General features: G+C 39.9%; 1 protein-coding gene across 1 annotated transcript; it reads left to right on the forward strand.

The window, feature by feature from the left end:
• Window positions 1-334: 334 nt before the first annotated feature.
• On the forward strand, window positions 335-7681 carry LOC141648481 (kinesin-like protein KIN-7E). Its single transcript, XM_074457178.1, has 14 exons — window positions 335-709; window positions 2050-2305; window positions 2867-2956; window positions 3269-3369; window positions 3459-3572; window positions 3671-3752; window positions 3862-3929; window positions 4056-4121; window positions 4258-4382; window positions 4699-5035; window positions 5266-5370; window positions 5453-6247; window positions 6778-7070; window positions 7203-7681. The coding sequence occupies exons 2-14, from the start codon at window positions 2095-2097 to the stop codon at window positions 7522-7524; spliced, it is 2709 nt and encodes a 902-aa protein (XP_074313279.1). The 5' UTR covers window positions 335-709; window positions 2050-2094; the 3' UTR covers window positions 7525-7681.
• Window positions 7682-16367: the final 8686 nt, after the last annotated feature.

Here is a 16367-nt window from a genome sequence, read left to right on the forward strand (position 1 = left end):
AACCTATCTTACATAACTTTGTTAACATCAAACAACAATGATCAACTGCGTCCAAACCACAATTTAACTTCAGATAAGCAAAATTTATGGATTTCACATTTCAATAATAACCACAAACATCTATTAAAGTTAAGTGTAAGTACATCATGACTTCCCAAAATCGGGCCTAAGTAAGATTACAACATAAAAGAGTCATGTGAGATAGGTTAAAGCCGTAAAATAGACCAAATATGTCTAGACTCTTACCGTAGGTAGTTATTGACCAAAAATAAAGAAAATAAAGGTAGTTGAAAAAAAACAAAAAATATAAGGTAATATTTTTACAAATGACCCTACATATAAGGTAGTTTTTGACAAAAAAATCCCAATTTTAATAACGAAGTGAGAGACCGTTTTTACCAATTTTTGTCTAATATTATAATCTACTTTTGGACCAACAAAAGGTACAAATTCAATTTCATAAAACACACAAAACCAATACAAAAAAAACTCGGAATTTTCAAACATACGGGGGTTTGGAGTTTGGCGAGTGATGAGAGAGAAAATCTTAAAAAATCCAAAAATCTGAAAAATGTTGATTTAATTTTCAAATTATTCGAAAAAAATGTGGGATTTAATTAAGGAAAGCTAATTATTATATTTTGTACGATCTGATTTTTGTTGCAATTTTTGGAAGAAGTTTATGCTATTTTTGGAGTTATTTGACGAGGTAAATAATTACACTTTCCATTTCTTGAAAATTAACTGCATTTTTTTGTTGTTATGTTACTATTTAATTTACTGTTTGCTCTGAATTTTGTTTTTTTGTTGATTATTTGATGATTTTGTTCCTGTTTTATTGGCCTTTTGAAATTTAATACTGTAGTACATGTAATGTAATTCGTATATTCAGGAGTGTTGCATTTTCCGCGCGTTAGTTAGCTTAGCTGGTAAAGTCATTTTGAATTTCAAGTCGTATTCTACAACTTGAATTTATATTGTTGTTGCCGATAGTGACGGAGTCAGGATTTGAATTTCGGAGCTAATAGTAACAATTTGCAAATAAAAAATTTTAGCCGAAAATTCAATTTTTGTGTTTTTTTTTAGGTAAAGGGAGCGATAAGGTCAAATTTATATTGACGGAATTTGATTCCAGGTCATGATTTGTGATTATTATCACGAGTTTACCAGCTAAGCTGATTGACATTTGCTAAAGAATTCAATTTTGTTAGTGACCCTTTGTGTTTTTTTTTAGGTAAAGGGAGTCATAAGGTCAAATTTTAAATTATATTGACGGAATTTGATTCCAGGTCATGATTTGTGATTATTACCACGACTTTACCAGCTAAGCTGGTTGACATTTGCAAAAGAATTCAATTTTGTTAGTGACCCTTATTAAGGATGTTTGGGGGCGATTATCCCGGTTAGCCCCTCGCTCCAACACGAGATGTGGAAGATGGTAGCGAAACCATAGAGCTCATGGGTTCGCTTACCAAATCTCGTAGAATATTTAAAATAATAAAGAAAAGAAAAAGAAAAAGGAGGGTGATATTGATTGATGCAGCTTTGTGGAGAAGGGGGTTGCTTTACTCTAATTTACTTGACATGAAAGCATAGGCTGGTAGACAAAAGGGAAAGGCTTTATCATTGGTACTTAATTGTATTCTTACACGGAAGCTCGAAAGCGAAAATCTAGCAACAAAAAATATATTTGATCACTAATTAAAAAAAAAATGATTATAAACTAATAAACCCTTGTGTAGTTGTGTGTCGTGTAATCGCGTGATTGGTGGGATTTGTTTTGTTAATGACATTTATTAAGGAAAAGGGACTAATGAGCTATATTTAGACTATTTTTTGATGTTTACAGGGAAATATATTAGATATTTGCTTTTGTGAGTTGTTTGCCTTAATGGGGGATATTGTTCTTTTTTTAGTGTTAGATGGAATGTATTTGCTGAATCATTAAGTGACAAATATGATTCGGGTATTAGGGAAATCACAGTGATTAATTGTTGTAATTTAGCACATTTTTTGGGTTTGTAAGGTTGTTGCATTGGTATGTTGCAGTGTATGTGTGTGTTATTGGGGAATATATAGAGGTTTAACTGTTGAATGGGGGCAATTGCTGAGGGAGAATTGAAGAGTCAAGCTTCGATGGCTGGACGAGAGGAGAAGATCTTGGTTTTGGTGAGGTTGAGGCCTTTGAATGAGAAGGAGATTTCTAAGAGTGAAGTCGCCGATTGGGAATGTATTAATGAGAGCACCATCTTGTACCGAAATAGTCTTCAGGAACGGTCTGGACTCCCCACGGCCTACTCGTATGGTAAGTGAAATTCAAGCATTATGTCATTTCAATTCTATATTTACATGATTTGTTCTCCGAGTATTTCTGAAAGTCGAGTTTTACAGCGTCTTGCCCTTGAAGAATGTTGGATATGTTTATTTTTTTTTTTATAAATAATTTTCTATAGAGCAAGAGAATGATATATGATTGGAGAAATGACGGGCCTAAGGAACGTACTATGATGAACAAAAATGTATACCAATTACTCCTTCCGTCCCATTCATTTGTTTACCTTTTTTATTCTTTGTGATGAGTATTTTAATCAAAGGTAAACAAATGTTTGGGCCAGAGGGAGTATTATTTTTATAGTTTAAAAGTGGAATCGCCAATTTTTCCCGAAAACTATGGGGGCGATCATCCCAAGCGACAAGCGTCCCTTTATCAGGTCTGTTCCGGCTTCAGAAGGCTACAGATACTATGGACTACTTATTTCTAAATGGTTTTGAATGACTGCATTAGTTCATGAACAATTATATACGGAAGATTCAGATGAATTGCAAAGACTTATCTTTTGCTTCCTTCTGATCTTTGTGGTGTTAGACAGAGTCTTTTCGGGTGACTGTTCCTCCAAACAAGTGTATGATGAGGGTACTAAAGAAATCGCTCTTTCTGCTCTAAGTGGCATCAATTGTAAGTACAATGTCCATTCTTTTTTGCCTCTTATCGCTACATCCTAATTATATTGTCGCCATTTGACTTTGTTATTCAAGCAGTGTTGACTTTGACTGATATCTTCTCACAATATAAAAATGATAAAAACAAATATATTTATTTTGATGAATTAAACATAAACAAATTTTACATTGTATCTCTACGGATATTTGGTAAAATTAATGGGACGATAAATTTGGGGTGTAGGTAGTAGAATTTATAGTATTTACATCTTTTCTCAAACTTGAGACCTCCGAGTATGGTTGCTCACTCAACAAATTTTGTTCTCAGCTAGCATTTTTGCTTACGGGCAAACAAGCAGTGGAAAAACATACACCATGAACGCAATAACTGAGTATACTGTTGGGGATGTATACGACTATATACAAAGGGTAATGAAATTTGAATTTTTAATACCTTGTATGTTGGGTTGCTAAGTGAAAAATGCAGTTTCTAAGTAAGCTCATGTTGATTTTTGTAGCATGAAGAGAGAGCGTTTGCTCTAAAATTCTCTGCCATGGAGATCTACAACGAAAACGTGAGGGACCTTCTCAGCAATGACAGCACCCCTCTCCGGCTAATGGACGATCCTGAGGTAAATCTAACTTTAACCTGATTAGATGAAGAAAAAGTGAACTATTTAGAAGGTTAGCATGGGATTTACATAGTTCCTAATGTGCTATACTTCACCAGAGAGGCACTATTGTGGAAAAATTGACTGAGGAGAAACTAAATGACCGGAACCACTTAAGAAAGCTTATATCGATTTGCGAAGGTAAAAGATAAAAAAGGTTTTCACTTAAAATACATTCTGCTGTTTATATTGTAGCCTTTTATATAATCATATGCTGATCTATTGTGCATTTACTATCATAACATTGCAGCTCAAAGGAAAATAGGGGAGACGTCCCTGAATGAACAAAGTTCAAGATCTCATCAGATCCTTAAACTGGTATGCATATCGAGTCAAACTTATTGTTAACATTTTATAGGAACCTTTTCTCTCCTTTTCTTAAACATGGAAGTTTGAACGTTGAACATTGAACATTGAACTTGATGATTTTTTGACGATCCACAGACAATTGAAAGTTCAGCCCGTGAGTTCATAGGCAAGGGTAACTCAAGTACTCTTTCAGCTAGCGTGGTATGTATTTCAATTTTATTTTTTTCCGCTCTCTATACGGCCATATCAAATTATCAGTATGTAAACACTTTGATTTTGGCAGTCTTATTTATAATCTCCTGACTGAAGTGATGGCACATTCATTTTTGGCCTACAGTTTTTTATTGATCTAGCCGGAAGTGAGCGTGCATCTCAAGCAAACTCAGCTGGGACACGGTTAAAGGAAGGTTGTCATATAAATCGAAGTCTGCTGACTCTTGGAAATGTCATCCGTAAACTAAGGTTCTTCCTTCATCTTGCTGTCTGTGACTGAATCTTTTCCGCTGTCGTATGTTTGTGGGTGAATTTACTATAATCCCTGTGTCAGAATAATGTGCTCACACTTCTCTGGCCACGAGAAGAAATATACTTTAAAAGTAAAGAGAAGATAGTGTGAACCTTACTACTAAATTCTATGACGACCCATAAAGGAAAGTGTGAACCTTATTCTTAGAAAGGGGGAGTATGTTTTAGCGTGTACAGTAAAAAAATGTTGGATTACAGTTATGTGTAGATGAAATGCTAGCGCTAATGTAAATGTTTACTTGGCTTGTTGCAGCAAAGGCAAACAAGGACACATAAATTATAGGGATTCTAAGCTAACTCGCATCCTGCAACCGTGCTTGGGAGGTAATGCTAGAACTACCATCATCTGTACGTTGAGCCCTGCACGTAGTCATGTGGAGCAGTCAAGGAACACACTGTTATTTGCTAGCTGTGCAAAAGAGGTGACTACAAATGCACGAGTGAATGTTGTCATGTCTGACAAAGCCTTGGTAAAACACTTGCAAAAAGAATTGGCCAGACTGGAGAGCGAGTTAAGAAGTCCAGCTCCCACATCGTCATCTTGCAACTGTTCTGTGACAATTAAGAAGAAAGATCTGCAGATTGAGAAGGTATTGATTAAAGTTTGTCGGAGGCCGCTTGTACTCATGGTGGTACCAGCCTACCGTGCAGTTTGCTATTTGGCTTGAGATTGATATAATTTTGTCGGTATTGGATAATAGGTTGATTAGTAGTAATCTAAGCAATATTCTTGACAATCTGATATACTTTCAACTTTTTTATGCCATTGTCATACCGAAGTACATTATGAAACTGCTATAAATGTATTCCTCATGTACAGATGGAGAAGGAGATCAGAGAACTCGCTAAACAACGAGATCATGCTCAATCTCGGGTTGAAGATTTGCTGCAAATAATTGGAAGTGATCAAACACCTAAGAAACAGGTATCAAGAAAGGAATATTTTCCACTCCACCAATTACTAATTACCAGTAGCTTTCTCTGAATGGCTTATTGGGGTATTTCAGGAAAGACGCAAAAACCGTCTCCAGTGGAAAACCCTGGGAAAATGGGAAGATGAAAGCTCGGTATCTGGGTCAAGTGTAAACAGTCGTCACTCTCCAAATGGTGTTCGAGATGGAAATGGGGAAATTTCTGATGAGGATCATTCTTTACGGGCAGTAGAGCACGATGATGAGTTTGAGTTTGAGTTTGATGTGGGCCATCTCGATGATCATTGTAAAGAAGTTCGATGTATTGAGAATGAAGGATTTGGGACTGACCAGAGATTCCAATTCCATTCATCGCCAACTGTGTTTGGAAATGGGCATTTACCTGATCGTGGTAGCTCAGGAAGAAACACTCGTCAAAATGGTTCCATATATGGTGCTGTTGGGCAAAGAATCTCTGATGTGCAGAGGTCCATTGATTCCCTTGTCAGCAACCCCGACAACCCATCCTCATGGGATGATACATCAAGTTCCAGCAGGAGCGCCAATTTCACTCGAAGGTATATATCAGAATATATGAACGGCTCCTCTGGAAACAGCCATTCTACGAGAACTCCGCCTAGTGGAATAGAGACATACAAAACAAGCAGACCCAAAGGGTTGAGAAAGTCTACTTCCTCGGATTATGGTGTTAATGTTGCAAAGTTATCACGCGATGGTTCTCATTCATCTATTGGGACGGATCTTGTTGATGACTCACCATCACAGAGCGGCAACAATAGCACAGATGTGGAGATCCCTAGTGTGCAGGCATTTGTTGCTGGTCTCAATAATGCTAAGCTTCAGTATGAAAAACATTTGGGAGATGGCCAGGTGAGCAGATAATTCTTAAAACAAGTCATGCTGAACATCGGGCATGAGCATTTACCTGTTAATTGATTTCAATGTTTCATAACACCGTATTCCATTAACAGCATGAATGTTGTGGCTGTGGTTGTAGTTGTCGTCGTCACACCCGGTTTGAAATTTTTGACATGGGTGTATGTCCAAGTCTCAGGCACACCTTTCTATGAAAAGGTCTCATGTTTATCGGTTTAAATTAAAGTATTCAAGTGTCAATACCCAAGTCGGAGTGTCGAGTGCTGGACGCATGAATAGTCGAAGTAACATAACTAGTTATAATGGGCACAACTTCCTATGAAGAGGTCCCATATTTTTTGGTTTAAAGTGAAGTGCTCTAGTGTCAATACCCAAGTCGGAGTGTCTATTGTTGGACGTATGAATAGTCGAAGTAACATAACTAGTAATAATAGGCCCGAGGGCCCTTTTATTCGCATGAATGAAATTCTTGATGAATTGTTAGCTTGATAAGTCGATACTGACCTTTTTTGAATGATTGCCAGGTGCCTGATGATTTGAGAAAGACCTCGAGAGACGTGGGGTTGGATCCTATGGCCGACAGTGCCTTAGATTGGATTTTGCAATTTGACAAGCTTCAAAAAGATATAATCGAGCTCTGGCAAACCTGCAATGTTCCTTTGGTTCACAGGACCTATTTCTTCCTTCTCTTTAACGGCGACCGTTCTGATTCCATTTACCTAGAGGTAGAGTTGAGGAGGCTAACTTTCCTCAAAGATGCATTTTCTCATGGTAGCGATTCAGTAGACAGTGTTCGTGCTAAAACATTGACCTCCAGGTTCTCTCCTTTTTCTTACATTTCTCTCGTTTTTCTTCTACTTCCCTCTTTTCAGATGCTAGTGATTGTTCTGCAAGTGTGATAAAAGTATCGTCTTTTAAAATGTGTAATATAAAAATCTCGATGAAACAGCAATAAAGCAATCCGAAGAGAGCGAGAGACATTGAGCAAGCTGGTCAGCAAAAGGTTCTCAGACGGAGAAAGGAAGAGACTATACCAGAAATGGGGTATCAAATTGGACTCAAAGCGTAGGCGACTTCAACTCATCTCGAAATTGTGGACAGAGACCGATAACATGGACCATATTGAAGAGAGTGCCGGAATTGTGGCCAAGTTAGTCAAGTTCTCTGACCAGGGGCGAGCGATCAAAGGGATGTTCGGGCTTAGCTTCTCACCGCCAACCACGAGGAGGAGATCGTATGGGTGGATTAATTTAAGGACTTCCCTAATTTGAAAATTTTCGACTTTTAGATATCTATATATAGTTTTTTTAACTTATAACCACATAAATGGTTTTGTTTTGATGACACATTGCTTGTTCTTTCCACATTGTAGTTGTTTCCCTGAAATTGAGATCTCTGATTGTAATGAAAAAAGTGCAAGGTTTCTTAGTTCTGACTTTGTTACTCCGTCTGTACGCGTTTTTTTTTTGGTTCAAATGAGCGCAAGGCTACTACAATTTAGTGCAAATTTAAGTGGGAAGGAGATTCAAACCAGTGATTTATTGTCGGCTTGTCGCAATACCTTTGCACACATGAGTGTGTTTTTGCTCAAGTTTCTTATGTTATTGAGTGACAATCGTTTGAATAAATATTCGTAATTTCATTACGGGTCATTTAGGAGTAGCCTTGTGGCGGGTTTAGCACAACCAACAAGGGCTGACCCAAGTAGTAAAGAGTCCACCTTATGATCATGAAGTCAGGGGTTCATTCAATTCCCATTGAGTTAAAATATAGCCTTGTTGGTAGTAGGTCTGTAAACTTGTTTATATCCATTCAGTCGTTCTCAATTTTTTTTTTTTTTTTTTTTTTTTTTACAGTCTGTTCTCATTATCTTGTGACATTAAGATAGTGTTACTATTATGACAATAATTTCACTTGGCAATTTTCGTTTATGGAGAAAAGCCGTTATCCCGTAATGTGAAAATTACTTGCTATACATATGAAACACTCAGCCGGAGAGAAATTAAATATTTTATCAAGAATTTTTACCAAAAAAAAAAATATTTTATCAAAAATATGTTAGTACTATGTCCTTAGTTAATCATACACTTCAATTTCAGCCGTTCGGAAGGTCGTACCGGACCCTCTTTCTTTTTCTCCCTGTTTCTCAATCACGCGTCCGAGCTCATTTCAGGAATTAACCTGTTCGATTTCAGCCTCAAATAACGAGCTTTAACACATTTTTCACGATAATCCGAGTTTCGGCGAATGCTGGTTTGTGGCACACCGGCACCCCCAAATGTCTTCCGTTGGTGCTCAAACTTTGCGTGGCCGCTTTATCTGACCCGAGGAATTTTCTATGTGATTTCCGGAGAATTTTGTTCCGAGACCCCGGAATCCCGAAAAACTGTGTATTATATACACTTCAATTTCAATTTCGTACCGTTCGGAAGGTCGTATCAGGACCCTGTTTCTTTTTCTCCCTATTTTTCAATCACGCGTCCGAGCTCATTTCAGAATTAACCTGTTCGATTTCAGCCTCAAATAACGAGCTTTAACACATTTTTCACGATAATCCGAGTTTCGGCGAATGCTGGTTTGTGGCACACCGGCACCCCCAAATGTCTTCCGTTGGTGCTCAAACTTTGCGTGGCCGCTTTATCTGACCCGAGGAACTTTCTATGTGATTTCCGGAGAATTTTGTTCCGGGACCTCGAAATCCCGAAAAACCGTGTATTACACACTTCAATTTCACCCGTTCGGAAAGTCGTACCGGACCCTGTATCTTTTTCTCCCTGTTTTTCAACCACGCGTCCGAGCTCATTTCAGAAATTAACCTGTTCGATTTCAGCCTCAAATAACGAGCTTTAACACATTTTTCACGATAATCCGAGTTTCGGCGAATGCTGGTTTGTGGCACACAGACACCCCCAAATGTCTTCCGTTGGTGCTCAAACTTTGCGTGGCCGCTTTATCTGACCCGAGGAACTTTCTATGTGATTTCCAGAGAATTTTGTTCCGGGACCCCGGAATCTCGAAAAACCGTGTATTATATAACACTTCAATTTCAGCCGTTCGGAAGGTCGTACCGGGCCCTGTTTCCTTTTATCCATGTTTTTCAATCGCGCGTCCGAGCTCATTTCAGGAATTAACCTGTTCGATTTCAGCCTCAAATAACGAGTTTTAACACATTTTTCAAGATAATCCGAGTTTCGGTGAATGCTGGTTTGTGGCACACCGGCACCCCCAAATGTCTTCCGTTGATGCTCAAACTTTGCGTGGCCGCTTTATCTGACCCGAGGAACTTTCTATGTGATTTCCGGAGAATTTTGATCCGGGACCCCGGAATCCCGAAAAACCGTGTATTATACACTTCAATTCCAGACGTTCGGAAGGTCGTACCGGACCCTGTTTCTTTTTGTCCCTGTTTTTCAATCACGCGTCCGAGCTCATTTCAGGAATTAACCTGTTCGATTTCAGCCTCAAATAACGAGCTTTAACACATTTTTCACGATAATCCGAGTTTCGGCGAATGCTGGTTTGTGGCACACCAGCACCCCCAAATGTCTTCCATTAGTGCTCAAACTTTGCGTGGCCGCTTTATCTGACCCGAGGAACTTTCTATGTGATTTCCGGATAATTTTGTTCTGGGACCCCGGAATTCTGAAAAACCGTGTATTATTATACACTTCAATTTCAGCCGTTTGGAAGGTCGTACCGGGCCCTGTTTCCTTTCATCCCTGTTTTTCAATCGCACGTCCGAGCTCATTTCAGGAATTAACCTGTTCGATTTCAGCCTCATATAACGAGTTTTAACACATTTTTCAAGATAATCCGAGTTTCGGTGAATGCTGGTTTGTGGCACATCGGCACCCCCAAATGTCTTCCGTTGATGCTCAAAATTTGCGTGGCCGCTTTATCTGACCCGAGGAACTTTCTATGTGATTTCCGGAGAATTTTGTTCCGGGACCCCGGAATCCGGAAAAACCGTGTATTATATACACTTCAATTTCAGCCGTTCGGAAGGTCGTACCGGGCCCTGTTGTAACACCCCCATATTCAGAGGAGCCTTAACTAGGCCTTCCTTAGCATATAAGGGCGTTACCATCTCGGTTGCCCGAGGATAGTAATTATCAAACGTCGATAAGAGAACTATTACGTTATATTACAAGTGATTTAAACCAACAAACGATATAAAAGATACAACTCAAAGACTACTCGCTATGACCATCATATCCCGTGAAGACTCATCCCTGCCCAAACTCCAGCTATCAACAACATCAACACCTGCTAAGACCGACTGCTCACCATAAGGGATCACGGCAGACACATAACAAACAAACAACCACACAAGGTCAGTACTGAGATAAGATACAACAATCGCAACTATAATTATCAACACAATATACGCTACCAATCTCATGTACAATCACAATAATTCAACCAACCTCCGTCACTGACTGTCCACTGGACCAGCCCTGCCAGTGGGGGACCGCAGCCGTTCCCACCTAAGCCCCGCTCATCATATCGAGCGATAACCCTGTCCATTAATGTGCACACCCCCTCTCGTGGCGGGTTCCACGAAGGGCGAAACTAGGGCGTGAAGCCACTCCCGCAAGTGACTCCACTCAGCCGAGAACGCATCTCGAGAACCAGCAAACAATCAACCACAATCACAATCACAATCACAGCCGTCACAATACAATTACTATATTAAATAATCACAATACAACCACAACGACCGACACACTAGACCATCTACAGAAACTGAGTAGGCGAACCTACCTTTAAGCAACCGCACCCAATTCATGCCGACAAACAACATATCCAGCGACCAAGCAAAGCCTATAACCACAATACAATTATCTATTACTAACAAGCAAACCCTAACTATAAAGAACAAGGACACGGATGATGATTATGACATACCTATGAGGAGAAACTCGGCAAAAGACCGCTACCCGACTCAAGTGACGCACTCCTAAGGCACAAGGAACTTCAAAAGGCTTCCATGGAGGTTTTGAGGTGAAGGGAAGGGAAAGAGGCGACTGAAGGATAGGAGGAAAGTGGCGGAAGTGATTTGCGGATTTAACAAAACGCGATATAAAACCCTCGCTGAAAACTCGATACTCGATCGAGTACCCATCATACTCGATCGAGTGGCCCCCTACTCGATCAAGTAACCTAGCTACTCGATCGAGTAGCCTCTACTCTATCGAGTACCACTCTTAACACGCAACCCAAGATGGCTTTGGCACTCACTTCTAAGACTATTCCCATTCCCAAGGCAGTCAACGCTGGTCAAAGGGTCTCTAAAAGGGCGGGTATTACAGTCTTCCCCCCTTAAAAGAACTTCGTCCCCGAAGTTCAACTCACCTATCTCCCGCACAAGACACGGAAACAACACGACCTCACCAATCTTCCTGCTCAAATCATTACTCCCCGGAAATACCACCCCCCATGTCATCATCATAACCGTCTAACGCTCTATTCATACATATATATATATATATATATATATATATATATATATATATATATATATATATATATATATATATATATATATATCAACTCTTGCAACTATCACACAAACATTATCATCATCAATTGTCACTCTATATGTATACCTCTACTCTTACAAACTATTGTATACAAAACATTAATCTCGCAGTACGAATCAACATCAACAGCGATCACCCATCACACGTTAACCATTATCAACCCGAGACATATCTCACATCAACTTCATACTGCACAACTAACACCACTGTGTTACTCACTAATTCATTCTATTACGACCCATCGCACCACAACTAGCTCTTTATGACGGTCCTTTAAAACATACTATCACATTCATTTCAATGAACTAAAGTAACTACTTACACCTCATATAAGCAATGTGACCAACGTACTAGAAGAATTTAGTAATTAAACAACAAAACCTTGTAAACGAATAACAGCATAACTTCAAAATCAGCCTTTTTATTTTGCGACATTACTCTTCCCCTCTAAAAGGAACTTCGTCCCCGAAGTTCACCACCAAAATTACAACACTTATTACTTATTACTTGATTTATAACGTAAATTAGAAACATATTATTGATTGTGGACATTACTCGCTAAGCATAAACTCGTTAAATTATAAATCATACACAAACCCCCAGAATAACTAGCCGTCGTCGATAAAGCATGTTAATATTGTACGCACAAACGTATGAAGAGATGTAACTTTAATGGATTAATCGTAATATGGCATATGTAATATTAAAACAACAAGAAACCGTCGCCACTTCACTAATTGTTACAAACATGCATATAAAACCGAAACTTGACTTCCAACAAATGAGATTAACGGTTCAAAGGTGTTACTATGCACTAATAACCACATTAAATATCAAACTTGCAATTATAAAACAATTGAACACTTTTAATTTTCGAAAACCTCCTGTAACAGTGCTACTCGATCGAGTATGTAGCGGTACTCGATCGAGTGCCATGCTACTCGATCGAGTGTCTTGGGTACTCGATCGAGTAGCCCAAAGATCAGAATACTTTTTATCCCCCTTTCCTGCAGCTACTCGATAGAGTACGGGGTACTCTGTCGAGTACCTACAGGCCAAGTTGCCCTATACAACTTGTCATAAGCCAACATACATGCACATAGTCATCATATAAATCGAGTTGGGACGACTCCCCGACTTCTAACATCCTGCAATAAGTCAAATATCAAATCCGGCCTTATGGCCAACAATACAAGTTCATAAACCAAGTCTCAACGAAAACAACTACTAACGTCTAACAATACTACCAACATCTAATGCCAACTACCATAAACAACGATAAAAACAAGGAGTATCACTCCTCCTGCTGCTGCTGCTCAACCATCACCTCATCATCACCACCACCTCCGGAAGTACCCGCTCCTGATGACCCAATCCTCGCATCCACTCCTGCTCCGGCTCTTGGGCTCACGTACCATGGGGTCAAGCCACCGTAGGCAAAGGACTGAGGTGTCCCCCACGTCGACTGATCCACCCCGTAGGAATGGAAAACCCCTGTGTAGTCCCCAACTCCACTCCACCAAACCGGATGCGGTCCCTCAGTCCTTATCCCCTGAGTGTATGCCATCTCGTGCATGTTCCTGAGTGTCAAAGTAGATGACACTCTCTCCGCCAAGTAGCTGGATCGCGTCTCCGGGGTGTCGAGGTAAGGGTAGCATGGAAAAGGATGCTGCTGCTGCTGTGGTGCTACCGGCCGTGGCCTAGTCTCCGAGGTCCTCTCCCTCACACGACGAGGTCCTCTCCCCAACCTAGGTCTCTTCACCGCCACGACCGACGCATTCTCGCCCTTCTTCGGCTCTGGCATCACCTCGAGAATTATGTCGTCGATGAGGTAGGTCTGCAGCTGGCGGGGTCTATCAACATCCTCCTCCTCCTCCTCATCATCGAGTCCACAGATCACTACCGCGGCTCTAAGGGCTCCGTCGGTGGGAGGTGCTCGGGAGCTGGAATCTTCATCCAACTCACGCCCCACACCCTCCAAGCTAGGCTACCGTCAACCAAAGTCCTCAACCATTTCAGGTCGAGATAGTAGTCACGGTCCATAGTGGGCCTTTGGGGTAGCTAGAGGCACGTACTCGAAGAAGCCTCAAAAGAGGTTAGTTTTTCAGCTAACCGAGTGGCGATAGCGCCACAACTCAAGTACCGGGAAGAGGCAGTGGCCATCAGGGCAAGGGCAGCACAAACCATGGAAGGAGCATTAAAGACCACTTTCCTAGTCCGCTCCGGGTTGAGGTACGACATCAAAAGCAACACCTCATGATTGTTCAGCTTACTGATATCCGGTCGATCATAAAGGAGGTTCGAGAGAGAACGAAGAAAGATCCTCAATGTGACATGCTGAACATCATTAATCAGCATGTTACTTGAGGTGGGAGCTGGTTTCCCGGTCAGACAAGGCATTAGGCGGCAGACACCGCACTCAGCAGGGATATCAGTGATGGAGTCCTTGGGAGGCTTGGCCAACCCAAGGTGAGAAGCAAATTGGTCCATAGAAAGCAAGAAACTAGTGTTCATCAACCGAAACTCAACGGTCTGGGCAGCGGGGTCATAGATAAAGGAGCTCATAAACTCCAAGGTAAGAAAAGGATAAGAGTGTTTCCTCAGCCTATACAAACCCATAAAGCCCAAGGTCTCAAATATGTGACGGACATCCGTCTCTATCTCCAATTCCTCCAACAGTGTAGTATCTATACACCTCGTTGGTCTCATCTTGCGTTTTTGTAAAACTACAAAACGCTCTCGTTGTTTGAAATCAACAAAAACAACAGAAGGGTACTCCGGAACTGCGAGTACCACAGGTCCACTCCCTTCCCCAATCTCAGGCGGATTACCCCTCCCCCGTTTACTTTGACGAGTTCCTATGTTCAGTCTCGGCATCTGTTTCAGCATATGACTTAAACAACTTGCACAAACACGTAAAGCATATACTTCATATAATTTGGACTTTACATACTCAGTTAGGCACTCAAATTCACCAACAAATTCGACATGTGAAGCACATAATTCATGCCATTAACTTTAAATACTCAGCTAGGTACACACATTCACCAGCAGTCTCCCAAATTTGATATATATAAACTCAGTTTACAGCTACTCATGAGCCACAGTTGTGAACGATTTATCATGATGAATACACATGCTCAACAAATTCGAATATCCTAGCATGATTCTCAGGTTGTTCCAAACACATTCCTAATCACATGTGAGGCATTCTTACTAGCTCATGGAAAAATAACTTAGAACATATCATCATCATCTTCTATATTAGAAACAAATAACTCAATTAAACTTTTCAGATGTTCTCTACAGCTGTAACAATTTTGGCATATTTTTCATCAATTTTCATCACTACTATCATATTAAAGTTCAACCTTCACCTAAACAGTCATATACCACACCAAATTCCAATTATAGGTCACGAATTTCCACTTGAGGCACTTTTAAGACGGAGTTTTAAGGCAACTTTCTAAGGTGAAAATCATCAAAATCCATCCTTCAACATGATATAAACAATGTAGAATACTCAACTCCATCATCTAATCCAAGTAAAACAATCAAAAATCAATTTCAATTTTGTAAACCCTAGAAATTTCGGTGTTAAATTTTGCAATTTCTAGTCTAATTTACAGCAATTAGTCACCAACAAACATGGAATGAAGGCATGTGAATCATATTGCAACTATTAAAAGCAACAATATATCCATATGAATCGAAAATTTCAGATTTTATCCTTATTCTAACACATTCAAATCAATAAATCATGTAAATTAGGAAGAAAAGCATACCTTGATTGAATAGCAAAGTAAAGAAACGAAATTAAACAAAGAAATCAACCCCAAGAATCACCACTAACCCAAGAGTATGAGAGGTTTTGAGAGGAATGTAGACTTAGGTTTTCGAAATATAGGAGATGAATGGGAAGAATAGAAAGAATAGGGGTTTTAAGAAACCCGTAAGTCTCACTGTACAGTAACCTACTCGATTGAGTGCCTAGGGTACTCGATCGAGTACCACCCTACTCGATCGAGTAGGAGCCATTTCGTCGAGTATCTGCAGGAAATCTTTCCACATCCCGACGTCATAGCTTCCTAACTAGATCGAGTGAAGTCTACTCGGTCTAGTAAGCACTCGCACTCGGTCAAGTATAGTTAAGTACTCGGTCAGAAATACGAAGTAAATTGAAGATACCTGCAAAACAACACCGCGTGTCGATTCCAAACTAAGCTCGGAATTCGGCACTAATTATCACACTCGATCACGTATTACTATCATTAATCACGCATAACGTATCGCCTCAACTAACAAGGTGTATGTCACATTACGCTACACAAATTACCCAACTCGGTTTACCTGCTACCGAATCATTCATAAACATAATTACGTCATCATATTACACTCGAACTTACCTTACATATTACTACCAACTCGTATTCACTTCAATTTGAAGCATGTAATTAACATCAATTCTTCTTTCATATAACATATATTTGCATATTCTCATAACAAATTAATCTATCATGTTCTACACTCAATCATAAGCAAATCATCTTACGCAAATCAATTATTACGCA

This window comes from Silene latifolia, chromosome 3, assembly GCF_048544455.1.
Source record: "Silene latifolia isolate original U9 population chromosome 3, ASM4854445v1, whole genome shotgun sequence".
Taxonomy (NCBI): Eukaryota; Viridiplantae; Streptophyta; class Magnoliopsida; order Caryophyllales; family Caryophyllaceae; genus Silene; species Silene latifolia.

What these genes read in the sequence shown, in the direction of transcription:
- LOC141648481 (XM_074457178.1), top strand. Translation starts at nt 2,095, where the DNA reads ATGGGGGCAATTGCTGAGGGAGAATTGAAGAGTCAAGCTTCGATGGCT. An exon ending in TGCTCTAAGTGGCATCAATT is followed by an intron (nt 2,957 to 3,268) that starts GTAAGTACAATG and finishes TTTTGTTCTCAG; the next exon opens with CTAGCATTTTTGCTTACGGG. An exon ending in GTACTCTTTCAGCTAGCGTG is followed by an intron (nt 4,122 to 4,257) that starts GTATGTATTTCA and finishes TTTGGCCTACAG; the next exon opens with TTTTTTATTGATCTAGCCGG.